General features: G+C 53.7%; 1 protein-coding gene across 6 annotated transcripts in view; it reads right to left on the bottom strand.

Annotated features, from left to right (window-relative positions):
• MEF2D (myocyte enhancer factor 2D) overlaps positions 1 to 14,749 on the bottom strand; it is a 32,945-nt gene that overhangs the window by 5,252 nt on the left and 12,944 nt on the right. For 3 of the 6 annotated variants that reach the window (XM_010999455.3, XM_064477853.1, XM_064477852.1), the window contains exons 2-9: positions 10,953 to 11,139; positions 10,187 to 10,390; positions 8,609 to 8,746; positions 7,370 to 7,580; positions 7,155 to 7,211; positions 5,361 to 5,551; positions 4,838 to 4,858; positions 3,485 to 3,614 (exon numbers count right to left, since the gene is read on the bottom strand). In XM_010999455.3, coding sequence (XP_010997757.2) covers positions 3,485 to 3,614; positions 4,838 to 4,858; positions 5,361 to 5,551; positions 7,155 to 7,211; positions 7,370 to 7,580; positions 8,609 to 8,746; positions 10,187 to 10,390; positions 10,953 to 11,006 — 1,006 coding nt within the window. In that variant the 5' untranslated portion in view covers positions 11,007 to 11,139. Of the gene's footprint in view, positions 1 to 3,484; positions 3,615 to 4,837; positions 4,859 to 5,360; positions 5,552 to 7,154; positions 7,212 to 7,369; positions 7,581 to 8,417; positions 8,553 to 8,608; positions 8,747 to 10,186; positions 10,391 to 10,952; positions 11,140 to 14,749 lie in introns of all 6 variants that reach the window. The other 3 variants (XM_031436084.2, XM_031436086.2, XM_031436085.2) reach the window with 3 other exon arrangements.

Here is a 14,749-nt window from a genome sequence, read left to right on the forward strand (position 1 = left end):
AGCGAGGATGAGCCTCCTGCCATGGGAGAGGGAGGACCGAGGCTCCCACAGGGAGCCGCCTCCACGAGGACTGTCAAGATGGGGAAGCTGTTAATGACAGATGTGAATAATTAAATAAAACCATACAAATTCAGTGAAGATGGCACTCAAAGAAACACAAGTCTTAATAACCACGAAGTGCTGTTTTTTAACAGGATGTAAAGAGAGGTGGTTTTTTAAAATGTGTTTAACTTTTTTTTTAAAGCCATGTGTAGGTATCACTTTTAGAACATCAATTTAAAAAAAGAAGAGGGGAAAAGGTAGATACAGAAAGTCTAATATATATCTAACTGTCGTCTCTTCAACTGCCAAGTCTTCAAATGCCTTTCTGAGATGGAGGGGAGTCATGAGGAACACTAGGTGTTCACCATTCCACCTTCCGCAAAGTCCCCAAGTCTCCTAAAGACTGCCAACATGTAAAACAGGTAGCAGCAAGGGTTCGAGTTGCCCCCCCACGCCTGCCCCAGAGGGCCTGAGAGAGCAGAGGCCTGCAGTGCAGCTGGCCGAACTGCTGGCAGATTTCCCCATGAGGTGGCGCTTGCTGTTTTCTAAAATTTCTGTCTTAGTGAAGAAACCGTGATGTTTGTACTGTCATAGAACAAACAGAACCATGAAATGTTTCACAATTTACACAGCTCTGTTGTTTCATGCTGCATCCTGTTTGGGACAGTTCAGAAAATGTCCTCCCTGAGGAACACAGGCCGACCGCACCATGGTGTGAGGAGGGCCGGCCGTCCCAGCTCCACAGCAGCAGCTCTCACTCAAGGGGGCGCCTGCCCCTCTGTCTTTATGCAGGGGAGACAGGATTATCTGTGCAACAGAACAGTAAAGTTAAGGGGATGAGCAATGGGGTCACACTTCCTGGCTACCTCCACTTACAGGCCATGTGACCTTGGGCGAGCTGCTTACTGTCTATAAACTGGAGCCACTAATCCTGCCTGCATCACACAGCTGTTGTGAGGACTGAGTGAGTTAATACACAGGAGTATGTAGAACAGTGTCTGGCACAGAGTGAATATTCAAAAGATTTACCTGCTGTTATTCTTAATGTACAAATGAGGGGGGAAATGCAGCCTCAAGTTTGAGGAATTCACCCCAGGTCACAGAGAAAGCCAATGGCAGAGCTAAGACAAGACCCCAGGCCTCTTTATTACCTTTCAGTCTCACCCTACAGATGGCCCAGGGTTGCCTCTGGTCTCATAACAATGTTAGCCAGAAGCTTTGAGATACTTATATTTAAAAAGCAGACCAAGGGCAGACAGGGACCTCTGGGACCAACTATTTACAACACTCATAAACAAGGGAGCCAACCCAGAATGGTGCAGTGCCCTGACAAGTCCTTCAGCCAGTGAATGGTAGAGATTCAGCCCCCAGGCCTGCACTTTCCCGCCAGTCTCCAGCCCTGTCTACCTGGAAGCCTGGCTCCCTGGCAGCCTTGCTTCCTCCTAGACAGAGAAGCATGGCCCACAGGCCGCCTGGCAGCCCCCTCAGCCTGCTCCTAGAACAACCACAGCCAGACCTCTGCAGCCAGTGTCAACAAGGGGCCAGGCCTGCCCCTTACCCATGACATTCCCATAGACAGATCACCCCCAGCCAGAAATCGAACTGGGGCCAAGGACTGTAAATAGTGAACAACTAAACAACAATGTGTTCACTGGGGTTTTGTTTATATATGGAGGGTCACCTGAAAACACCTGCTGTTTAAACTGAGGTCTGCTGAACTACCCCTGCAGTAAGAGAGCCCATGGTTTCTGAGAGGATGTGAGAAAGCCCACACACTTCCCCGCAGGGCTCCAAGGCCAGGCCCAGGGTCAGAATCTGCTTTTACACCAGACTGACAAACAGAGTCTAAAGTCTGGCCTTGCTGAGTGCCTGTCCTAGGTTCACTGACACTGCCTAACCTCCCTCCTGCTTCAGAGACTGATGGGAGACCCGAGAAGATGGCAGAAAACCACCACCATGGGATGCCCAAATAAACAACAGCTCCTGAAAAGTGGTCTGCACTGCCCTCTGCCAAACGCCCCGCCGGCCCTCAGGGAGCCAGCTTTCCTAGCCAGGCCCCAGAGCCCCACCTGGCAGAACTGGAAGGGCCTCAGAGCCTTCCTGTCCACCCACAGCTCTTACAGATGAGAACACTTACACGGGTGCAGCCATCTGAGGCAGTCTTCTCTGAAGCTGCCTAAGGACATGATAACCTGGCAGTGGGTACACGCATAGGAACACACACAAGGGACAAGGGACTTTACAGACACCTGGGTGATAAAATCTGGACACCGACACACATACCAGAGTCTGGCCCCTTGACACGAGACAGTTCCTCCAGCCCTTACCTGCACAGAGAGGCTTTCCTACACACAGGACTGGGTTCTGGGTTTTCACACACAGGGAAGTAGTGGGATTTTGTGGACATTTATACTGGTGTCTGGGACCTAGCATGGTTCAATTCTGGAAGAGGGGCTTAGGCAGTGGGGAGAAGTTGAGGGGTCTTTTGGTCTAGCCAGGTCTCACCACAGAACAGCCCTGATGCAAGCCATTCACAGGTAAGAGAAACTGGGGAACGTCAGAGGCCTCTTCGGTGGGCAATAGACAAGGTTCCCAGCCACATAAATGCTCTGAAACAAGGTGACATGGCATTTCTCCACTGGGAAGTCCTTCCTGACACTGTAGCTTAGAATGCAGGCAAGGATGGCTGAGAGTGTCACAGGCTGTTCCTGGGAGGGTGTGAGTGGGTGACAGAGGTCAGGACAGCCCTGCGGACCCAGGACAACCCAAGCACTGGGTGTCCTTTCTCAATTCTTCTACCCAGAGACCTCTCCCATGTCTCCAAGTGAGTCTTCACCTTCAGATCCTCCTCCCCCACCTTCATCAGACTCCCTCCTCCACCCCGCCTTGGAGCCCCTACTTGGCTTCCCAGGAAACTGGATAACTCTTCCCAACCATGCCTCCTCTTGGGCCTCCTCAGCTTATCCTTCTCTCTCAGCCCTCATACCTCTCCTCTAGGAAGCCCTGCTGACCTGAGCATGCTCCCCTCCCCACTCCCCAACCCTGGTTGTCCTGAACCATCCAGCTGCTCCATCCACCTCAAACAGGAAGCTCCCCAGGAACAGGGCCTTCTTCTCCATTAGGTCCCATATGAAAAATAAGGGATACCCATACCCACTTAAGTTTGAATTTCAGACAAAACAATGCATAACTTTTTTAGCATAAGTGTATCTTTGAGACATACTAAAAAACAATTACTCATTTTGTCTGAAATTCAAATTTAAGCAGGAATTCTATGTTAGTATTTGCTAAATAAATGGCAACTTTAACTAGAAGAGAGCTCCCCCAAATTAATGGCCTTCCTCAGATTGGGGCATCCCCCAGGGAATATCTCATGTTCCCTCTCTGGTCCCTCCCCTGACCCAAGGCCAACTGCACGCAACCACGTCACATGAGAACTTACCTGTGTTGTAGGCGGTGGGCATGGAAGAGAAGGGGAGGCCCTGGCTGAGTAAACTTGGTGTTGCCACCGAAACCACTGGGGTGGTGAGCGAGTGGGTAGACTGGGAGACCCCAAGGCGTTGGGCATTATTCTACAGGAGAAAACAGTCTGTCAAGAGGTAGAAGATGGATGGGCTGCTTTACCCCGGCCTCCCATTCCAAGGACAAGCTGGGGTCCCTGAAACCCAAGGCCCAGATGGGATGCCTCAGCATGGAGGCCGCCGTAGATACACAAACACACTGATGCACTCAGACACACTGAGATCCACAGAGAGAACATGCACACAAAGATTCACTCACACCTACACACATGCAGAGAGGAAAGTACATATGCTGGCCCTGTGGCCCCAAATCAACGATGAGCCCATCTCCATTCTTCTCCTGGCTGGTCCCTCTAGAGGCCACCCCCCAACCGTCACACTGCAGCACATGCCCTGGTAGAAGCGTGCTGGCATCTGTGAGGGGAATGCGGGGCCTGGCGTGGCGTGTGCCTGCGTGTATGCACACACGTGTGTGGGGCTGTCAGCTCCATCTGCTGCTGAGTCACTTGTTTATTCCAACTCCACGCTGGGGCCGAAACTGCCGCCGTGTTGGCCGCCAAAGCCTGCTTGCCTTTTCCAGCCTCTCTGGCCTCCCATCAGGGAGTTGGGGAGGGAGGAGCCCCCGCCCCACTCCTGGCTGAGGGTGAGTATATAAGTGTGTGCATGTGTGAGAAAGAGCGGCTGTAGATGTCTCTGGTGCCTGTGAGATGTGCTGTGTGCAGGAGGGAGCAGAAGGAGTCAGAGGGAGGTGGGGAAGCCCCTGACCAAGGACAATTCTGGCCTTGCCTTGGGCCTCAGCTTCCCCTGGAAAACTGAGTTTCCTGTCTGGCTGGTACCCCACCTAAGGAGGTCCCTGTCCGGGGTGTGCCTGAGTAGAGACAGAGGGCAAGTGCAGTGCAACCCCTGGTCCCAAGGCCTAATCCAGGCATCCTGGGACACATCAAGATGGGACCTCGGAGGCCTGGGGCAGGCCCACTCCCCTTGTACACACACATACACAGATAAAGGTCTGTCTGCATGAACTCAACATCACACAAAGCCATCTATGGACACCCAGGTACACACACATGCATGTCCAAACCCTCACCCCCTGCCCCGTTCACCTCTGTATCCCACTTGGCACTGAACACAGCTCCTGGCAGACCAACAAATAAACAAACGACACACACAGGCGAAAGGACAAAGGCACACACACTCTCCATGCTGGGGGACTGCAGAGCAAGGGGCTGACCCAGGATTCAAAGCCACAGCAAACATCTCATAGCCTCACTTACCAGATCTAAATGGTCCTCAGTCTGGGAGCAGAAATAAAACCAAGGGGATGGTTCAGTCTCTGGCCTCCACTCTCCCTTCACACCCCTGCCCCCACAGCCATCCCATCTATCCCTGTATCAGAGTAGAATGGCTCTCCAGCCTAGGACAGAGCTCTTCACTGTCCTTACTCATTTCCAGAAGATGCTATATCCCAATGCCCACCAGTTAGAAAACCCTCACATGTCTACGCCTCACCCCTCTGCTGTAATGGCAAATCCCTCCTATCATCCTATCATCATCACAGAACCTTCTCTCCCACCTCCTGTTCCTTTCACTGCCCTTGAGGCTGGTACTTCGGTGTTCCAACCTCTTGTAAGGCCCTTTGGGAGAGAAGAGCTCATGAAAAGCCGTGATTCCATGGTCTCTCTTGGGAAGTCTTAATTGCTGGTTTACTTCCATCTCTCCTGTTAGAGGCTAGCTCTTTCCTCCCTCCTCACTTCCCCATTCCCTAGCCCCGGCCCCTCAGTCCAGACACCCACTCACCAAGTGATGCATTAACCCCTTTCCTCCCTGGGAAGTGATGACCCTCAGGTCAGGCTTGCGGCTGGGGGCTCCAAGCTGGGCGCTGTGGGTGGGCGGGGGCGGAGACTTGGCAGGGATGACCTTGTTTAGGCTGTTGCCATTGGCCACAGGGAGGAGGCCAGGGGAAGCCCGAGCACTGACATAGCCATTCCCTGAAGAGGTAAAGAGATGAAGGGAAAAGGGAAAACAGACCACCAATGAGCCCTAGTAACTGCCCCATACCAGTACTCCTGTCACACAGAACTTCTCAAAATCATGCTTAGGCTTTGAGGAAGTGCTGAGGTCTCTAATTTTCCCCTAAAACCACCGTGTCTTGGAAGTAAGGGAGAATATCCCTTACTCCCCAATCAGCAGGTTCATCTCCCTGCCTCTAAGCCATATGTGATGGGGCTGGGTGGCAGGAGCTGGTGTCCAACAATAAGAAGTCCAGCACCTGCCCCTGACTGGGCCCCCAGTGACCCAGCCTGGTAAAGGGTGGCAGCCTAGAAGCTGAGTCTCAGTGAGGATCCTGGTCACACCGCAAATCCACCACTCAGATCACCTTCACCTTGAGCTGGGGATGCTGTGATTTGGATGAGCACATGACAAGATGCCTGTAGTTCTGGGGAAGATGAACCACTTACTCGTGGTAGTGGTGTTACTGGCACGGGGGGACTGATGACAAAGCCACTACCATAATTAGACTGGTAGTAACAAGCAGGATAATCATCTTTCACATCTGTTCCACACTCCATAACCAACACAGGGCCTTCACATGCGTACGGCCTTATTTAATCCTCACACTAACCCTGCAAGACGGACAGGACATATATTGTTAGCCCTATTCACAGAAGAGGAAACAAGGCCTGGCTGGCAGAGGTGTGATGACTTACCCAGGGCCACACAACCACATTCTCCATGCTGGGCTTGAGGGCCTATAAATATCACTATTTCCTTAAGGTCTTAGGCATTTCTCTGGCCCTTTCCTTAGAGGGAGGAGTATTCACCCATTCCCCCACCTTCCTGCCCCCATATGCAACTACTGCCAAGGACGTAGTGCAAGGTGCCCAGGCCAAGCTGGGGAATTCTAAAGCCCAGAGATGTAGGGGTGACCACAGTCAGTAGTATCACCTTGCTCTGTCCCCTGAGAGCACACTGCTGCCCTGGAAGTGTGTGGCTGCCTCCATCCCAATTCCCAGATCACTCTGGGAATGGCAAGAATGTCAGGGTGACGTCAATGGTGACATTCGAAGTCAGAGTCACCAGCCGGACAACGGCGCAGGGAAAGAGGGACTGTCAGCTCTGCTGGGGGTGGGGGAACATGGGGAAGCAGCCTTTCTCCTGTGGCTCATAGACGGGTGCTCACCAGTACATATTTAATGTCTGGGTTATTTCCATAAGGGTGAGAACGTCTGTGTGTGTGAGTCTGTGCCTCTTGTCTGTCAGCAACGCCAGATATTTGGATCCTCCAGATCTTAACCACACACCCCCACTCAGCTGGAAAAATCTGGATCTTCTTCTCCAACTAGAAATGTCGGTCAATTCTCATAATTTGCCCAGAATTCCCTGAGCCTACATCTTTGCTGATCATCTACATCAATCACTGCTACAGACAAAAAAAATCAAGGGGCTTAAAGAAATCTTCAGACTGTATAGCCAACTCAGGCCCTAGGATCTTCCTCCCCTCTAGTCTAGGTCCCTCTTGGTCCCTGGACCCGAGGCCACCGAGAAGGCAGACCCTGGCCCACCTCCAGGCAGAAGGGTAGCTGCACTCACCAACAGGGCTGGGGCAGGCTCCATTAGCACTGTTGAGGTCTCCCCCCAGCATGGCCCCTGGAGGAAAAAGAGAACCATGAGCTGACAGAACACCCCCTTCCAGAGTGAGTCCTGGGGACTGAACAGGCAGGGGAGTCATAGCCCCTTCCCTCAGAAGCCACATAATTGGGAGAATGCTGTGGTGGCTGAAGGGAAACAGTCACCAGCCCACTTACCTGCACTGGCTGGCCGCTGGGGCAGGCCGGGAGACACACTGTTCCTCTGTAGTGCTGGCTGCTGGGGGGACAGGAGCCGTGGGTCCGTGAGGGATGACGTCACCAGGGAAGGGGTGACCAGGGAGCCGCTGGGATTGCTGAACTGCAGTGAGCTCTGATTGGACACGGGCACCGTGACAGGCATGGCAAAGTTGGGGGCCGGGACAGCTGACTAGACAGAAAATGGAGAGGCAAGGTCAGGCCAGGGTGACCCCTTACCCTGGACCCACTCACCTGGGAGCACAGGCCAGGGTTCCTCTAGTCTCTGGTCTGGGCATCCTAGGGCCAGCAGCTCGGGCTTTCTGCCCTGGGCCCTCATGGGGTCATGCCTATCACTCCCACCAAGGAAGTACATTGGTGGGAGTGCTTTGGGATCCAGCTCTGGCCCAGAAGGCTCTGCTCACTGAAGACAGACCCAGGGACACCTGGAACCCCCCTAGCGGAGGTGGGTTAGTCCTCAGCCAGGCAGGACACACAGGGAGCAAGTTAGAGGCCCTGGGTACAGACCCAAACTCACACACACAGCTGTTAAAGGCGTGCGCATGGGTCAGGGCGTCACCTGGCTTGTTTCTCACCCGTCTGGCCTGCTGCAGAAGGTGCTCACCCCGCCTCACTGCCTTCACCTGCAGCAGTCTCTGCCTCCCCTCATCAATGCTAGCAAGTCTCCTCGGCTGGGGGTGCCAGAGCAGGCCCAAGGGGACTCTCCCCCAAAAAGACCTGGACAAGAGCACATTCTCTACTTTCCTGTTGTCTAAGGAGCTCACATCATCTACACACTTCTTGCTGGTGAGGGGAACACTCCAGGCCTTTCCCGGCTTATGCTCCATCCAAGATGAGTCTCAGCAAGTGTCTCGGGTTTATCATGACCAAGGTCAGAGGTTCCTCAGTGGTCACCAATAGCCCCAGCATGGCTTGAGCGGAACACCCATCAGAGGCAGCCGAGGGCCGGGGCAGGGCGCGAAGCCACACCATGCACCACAGGGAGGCTCTCCTCCATGCGACTACTCACGGCCAGTCTATAACTCTGCATCATTTTATCAAACTCCTCGTCTATCTTTTTATATTTCTCTTCCGTCTGGGGGGTCAGGGCAAACACCTCGTCCACCTCAGGGCTCTCACATTCCCTGTGCTTCTTGTGCAGCGCCTGGGGGGAAGGGGCCGGAAGGGGGGGCCAACAGAGAGAGAGTGAGTGGGGCTCACCCCGTAGCGCCGGAAGAGCCCGTCCAGCTCCTCGCTGGCGCGCCGGTACTTGTCCTCCAGCAGGGGGCTCTGTTCCAGCGAGTCCTCCCCGTCGGGCTCCGGGCTGTCGCAGCCGTTGAAGCCCTTCTTCCTCAGGGTCTGTAACCGCACCACTTCCATCAGCAGGGGTGAGGGTCCTCCCCCACCCACCTCCCTGATGTTCCTTCCAGCCCTCTCCTAAGGCTCCCCTACTTTCCCCAACCTCCTTCCTCAGGGTTCCCAGCATCTCCCCTGCCCTCTCCCTCAGTGTCACCCTCCCCTCCTGGGGCACAGTGTGACTGTGGCTGGTGGGGGAGGCATCAGAATACCAGGGTCACGTGGAAGCTGGGCAAAACCCAGGGAATGCACTGGCACAGAGACGCATGCTTCCAAGGTGACAGGTGGGGAGAGGGATTTCTGGGGGATGGGCTGAGGGACTGGTGCCCTAAGCCAGCCCCTGCCTGACCACCCTTAGGTAAGCCCCAGCCAGAAGGCACAGAGCATTCCCCAGGGGATGGCAGTCAGGGCTGACTTTGCCCAGCTCAATCCCTGGGCTCTGCTTAGAAGAAGGGGAGAAGAACAGAAATGGAAAGAGGGAGAAGAGCAAGAGAGAACGGCAAAGCATTTCTTTGCACTTACTGAGTTCCTACTATGTACAACCTTGTAGGCTGTCCTTGCCCAGAGGTCAGAGCTTCTCACATGCATCCACACAAAGTAGGGTATGAACACCTAGCGGGCCTGAGGGAGACCCCAAAGCTGCCCTCTCCGTGCTCAAAACATCTTCACAGATGCTTTATTCGTCTTTAAAATGAATACATTTCTTTTCTAGTCAATAGTAAATCTGTTTTCTTTAATATAAAAATAAAGGAATTTCCTCTACATCTGGTAGGTTTAAGTCTCGCTCCAGGAAGGCAGGCCTGTGGCTTACCAGGCAACCTCTTCATCGGCACAGGTCCCATACCCCTAGTTTAAGAAGCAGGAACTGGGCTGGTTCATTCAATTCACCCTTCAAAGCAGGCACTGGCCCCATTTCGTGGAGGTGGGCACCAAGGCTGCCCAAGGCCACATGGCCAGTAAAGGCCACAGCTGGGTTCCAAGGCCCATGTCCTTTAACAGTTCACAATGTTGGCTCTCTTTGAAACAGAAAATAGAGCCACAGGGACCCACAAAGGGACAGAGAAAGAGCAGGGGGGATGGAAACGAAGAGGGAGATAGAGAAAGGAAGAGTCAGATGCAGAACCATACCAAAAGATGGAGAAGGAAGGAAAGAGAGAGAATTTGAGAGAAGATAGGGCAAAGGTGTTATGTTACACCTGACAGCCATGAAGAAAGGGTCTCAGAAATGGGTGGGCAGCCCTGACATCTACCTCACTGCCCCTCCTTCCTTCTTGAGCCCAGGATTTGTGTGAGGATGTGGGTTTATGTGTGTGTGTGCACAGGTGAGGGGCTTCGAGGGGCAGGTGTACACATGTGTGTGCACGGGTAGCCCTGAAATGCAGGCTGCATAGGCACGTGATGTGCAGCTGCAGGCAGGGGTGGGGTCCGTGTGCGTGGGCCCACCTCGATGATGTCGGCGTTGGTGCGGCTCTCATGCGGCTCATTGTACTCCGTGTACTTGAGCAGCACCTTGTCCATGTCCGTGCTGGCATACTGGAACAGCTTGTTGGAGTGGTTGAAGATGATGAGCGCTATCTCGCAGTCACAGAGCACGCTGAGCTCGTATGCCTTCTTCATCAGCCCAAACTTCCTCTTGGTGAATGTCACCTGTAGGTGGGCAAGTGGGCGGCCAGGTCTGGCTCAGTCAAGGCCTCCCCAGGAGCCCCAGCCTACAGGCAGCTGAACATAGCCCCTTCCTCAAGGTGACACAGCCCTGTTCTCAGGAGCCCCTGATCTAGGGAAGGAACAGGCCAGCATCTTTCTGCCAACACATGGCTAAGACATTGCCCAGAGCCAACTCACTGAAGGCAGAGGATTTAGATGGACAGAACTTCACACCTCTGAGCTGGGGGCTATAAACAGGTCAGGGAAGGAGAATAGAAGGGCTTCCCAGCTCTTCCCTTAGGGGAAGGATTCATCTTGGGAAAGGGAACTGCCTGGGCGTGGCCAGGGGCTTGCATATTGCACATGATGGGGACACAGGTCTGCCTGGGAGTTCTAGGACACAGGGTTCTAAGAGCTGCAGGGAGACGGGGGTTTCTCTTCTCCCAACTCAGCCCTTGCCCTTCCATAACAGACTCCAGAGACTTCTTCCAGGAAGCCTTCTTGGAGTAGCTGGAAGGAGTGCTCCTGCCCTCATGCACTCTGTGAGGCTCCAAGAGACCCTCACCTGTCGGTTCCGCTCATCGGTGATTCGCTGGATCTGAATCTTTTTCCTCCCCATCTTCTCCGGGGATCCTCAGTGCCGGGGAGGGGATCGCTGGGTGGCGGGTCTCCGGATGCCTTACACTTTGATCATGAACGACTTCGGACCAGCATTCAGTTCATGGTCTGCAGGACACCTTCTACACAGCCTCCTGGTAGGGGAGGGTCACAAGAGAACGGGTGAGCCCTGGCAACCCTCAGCCCTGCTCCTTAGGCACATGGGCCAGGCTAATAGCACCCCTATGAGAGGCTGGCAGCATGTAAGTCCCATGATCAAAATGAGGAAATGGTGATGACCCGAGGTGATGGCATGCCACCTCCAGGCACAAGCTGGAATTCACTCAGGGCCCAGGACTCTGGTCCAGGCTCTTTCCACACCATCACTGTTGTCCTCAGGGTCTAGGTCAGACAGGGAATATACAGGGAGCTCCCTGGCTTCTAAGGGTCTGGGTCTTAGGGAATACCTGACCCTCTCTCTTCTCCCCAGAGCCTACCTGGAGTAGAACACCTGAGCCTGCCAGCTGCCCCACTGGCCTAGGATGGTGGTTCCTGTACAGAGCCTGGTGTACAGAGTGTGCTGAGCGAACACCTGCTCAGGCTGTGAACAGCTAGCACAGGAACAGGGTACCTAGCACCAGAATGGGAGTGTGCTTGCACCCCTGGCTAAGGAACATATCAGAGCGGAGTTCCTTATACCTGATACCTGACTCGTGGAACCCAGGAGCCTGGAGTCCCAAGGGAGGGTCTGGGCTGCAGAACCCCTTTCTCCCCTTAACCAGGGCTCCTCCACACCAATCCGTTTTACTCAGTGGGCCTTGCCTAAAATTCTGGTTTGAAGAAAGTATTCTGCTGCTCTAAACAAACAAACAGACAAACAAACAAACAAACTACCCCTCTAGACCAGAGGTCGGCAAGTTTTCTCTGTAAAAGGCCGAACAGTAAGTATTTCAGGCCTTGGAGGCTACAAGCTCTCTGTTGTAACTGCTCATCTCTGCCACCGCGGCATGAAAGTACCTGTAGACGACATGTTTAAAAGATCAGTGTGGCTGTGCCCTCAATGAAACTACGTTAACAAGAACGGGCATGGCCAGATCTGGCCTATGGGTCACAGTTTGCCAACTCCTGCCAAACTGTAGCTCTAGAGGAATGGGCTATGCCTAGAACCCAAGGCTCAGTCTAAGACCAGTGCTTCCCAACCGTATTCAACCTGAAGCATGCAGAGAAAATACAGAACCACTGACATACAGGAAAGAGGCCGCTGGCCAGCAAGGGAATGCAGGCACCAGGTGGAGGGGTCCCTGTATCAGTACACCAATAAACCAGTCATGGCCCACTGGCTGAAGAGCTCCAATTCTAGAGCCAGGAAGGAAAATGGCATCCCTGCACTGCACAACATGAAGTTTTGTGGGACAGATGGCAGCCCAGCCTCAGCCAAGGAAGGTGTGGGCAGTGCCTAAACAGGCTGGGTGAGCCCCCAAGGACTGAAGGGCCCAGGACGGAAGTATGAGATGACCCCCAGTGCCCTTCTGGCTCTGTGAGTCCAGAGAAGGAATGGTGGGAGATGGTGGAGGGGGCAGTGAGCGTGGGGCCCATGCTTTCTAGAGCCACTCTGACAGGGTCCTGTGAGAAGCCTGGGCCACAGACTCCCAGCCCTCCCTTTCACAGTTCCCTTTCCATGTATCTCCTGCCAGAGACCTCCCACTGCAGAGTCCACAGGGGTGGGGTCTCACCTCCCACCACCTAACCCGGGGACAGAGGCACCTCCAACTGCAAACCGCCTGCCCAGCCCCTGTTCCCAGTGTGGCTGCTCAGCTTCCCTGAAGCCTTAAAACATCCGCTCAACTGCAGCCACCAAGGTTCCACAGTAGGTGCCAAAAGTTAGCTTTCGCATCCTGGCCACAGAGGGAAGGAGAGAGGGGAGGCAGGGGCTCGTGGGCTTGAAAGGAGTCAGGAACATCCCTCCCTACCCTCTCCATACCAGGACTTTCCCTCAGACGTTCCCTGGCCTAGCTGGAAAGAGAGCCTCTGCTCCACCCAAGTATCTTCAGAAAACAATGTCACTCCTTCCCCACTCCTAGAAGGACCTTCTACCCTTCTTTCTCTCTCCCCAGAGAGGAATCCCAAAACCCTCTTCCTTACCCTCGAGGTGTTCAATGGCCTCCTACTGTCCACCCTCACACATGCCCTAGGAATCACCAACACCAGTAGAGCCAACCCCAAGTTGGCTGAGCTGACACCTGGCCCAGAACCAGCTCCAGCCACCCCATCCCTTGCCTGTGACCCCAATCTCTGCCAAACACCCACTGCAAAGGCTCTAGCCCAAGGATTCCAGCTCCCTTGCCTCCCAGTGCAATCCAAAGGCTGTATTTTCCAGAGCTGCAGTGGTATGGGCTTGGCAGGGAAGGTGGAGAAGGCACATTGAGGGCGAGGGAGGGCTAAGAAGAAAACTTTTTAAATGGGATTCTCTGGCCTGGTCTTGAAAACCCCCATCTAAATTGGTAAATGCAGTCACTATTGTCCTCCTCTGACTTACAGGGTCTATCTTCCATCCCTCTCCCATTTTACTATCTTCTTCTCACCACTTTTTGTTCATCAGCAAATCTTTGCTGAGATGTAAACTCCACCAGCTTATGGCCAATGGTATCTCTTCCTTCAGGGTGGGAGAGATCCCTCTCTTTGCTCTCATAATCCTCAGAAAAGTCATTCTTACAATCTAACTTCATTCTTCTGGTTCTCCCAAATACTGACTCCCAGGGTACTCTTCTTTCTAGCACTTATCAAGATTGTAAGTAATTACAAGTCTGTGCCTCTATTTAATGCCTGGCTCCCCTATGAGACTGAAGTTCCATGAAGGCAGAACCACATGTGTCTTCTTCACTGCTCTATCCCCTGTAAGGAGGGGCTCAGGAAATGTCTGTTGAAAGGAAGAAAGAATTGTTCCATCGCTGTGACCCTGTGAGAAGTCCTTCCTGTGGTCTAACTTCCATCAGTCCTGCTGTAAGACCAGCTCCTCTCATGCCATCCTCTGTGGAGAGAGAATTCTTCCTCTCCCAGCTGTGCCTGCAGCTTGTCTGTTTGGACGCCACCTACCCTCCAACCACCCCTGCCGCTCCAGTCCTCAATCCTCCCCACCCTCGGGTTGGCTGGTACAGAGGGTGAGACTCTAAAGTCTTCTAAGGAGCAGCCCTGAGCACATGGAGATGGAGAGGATGGAGTTGCTTAGGCAACAGTCGCCTGGCAACCAGCTCCCTGGCTGATCTCCTACACCGCCCCCCCCACCCCCGCCTCATGCTGGGGGAGCTGGGATGCGAGAGGGATCAGGGCTGAGAAGACAGGGAAGTCACAGAGACCCACTGAGCATCCTCTGACAGAGGAAAGTCAGGGTTAAAAAGACCAGGCCTCATCTATCCCCAGTCTCTGCCAAGGTAGCCCAAAGCAATTTTTATAATTCCATGTTCCCACAGCCCCTTCCCCATTGTCACTCCTACCTCTGGGCCAACACTGCCAGAGGATGAGATGCCCCTACCCTGGGCAGTCCTTCCTCCTATCTATCCAGGAGCCCTCCTACAAGGCAGGCTCAGTCTGTACTAATCCCTTTCCCCTTCTGCTAGCCATTCTACATTGTTGCAGTGTCTTGGAAAGCCCAGGAGACAAGAACACGAACTCATCCCTTACTTTGGAAGAAGGGGTGGCTGGGGCCTGGGTGGGCACAATGAACCCTAAACTGACCCCATCCAAGGTATGAAGGCCTATCCTGTCCAA

The sequence above is a fragment of the Camelus dromedarius genome, chromosome 23 (genome assembly GCF_036321535.1).
Source record: "Camelus dromedarius isolate mCamDro1 chromosome 23, mCamDro1.pat, whole genome shotgun sequence".
NCBI classification, from domain to species: Eukaryota; Metazoa; Chordata; class Mammalia; order Artiodactyla; family Camelidae; genus Camelus; species Camelus dromedarius.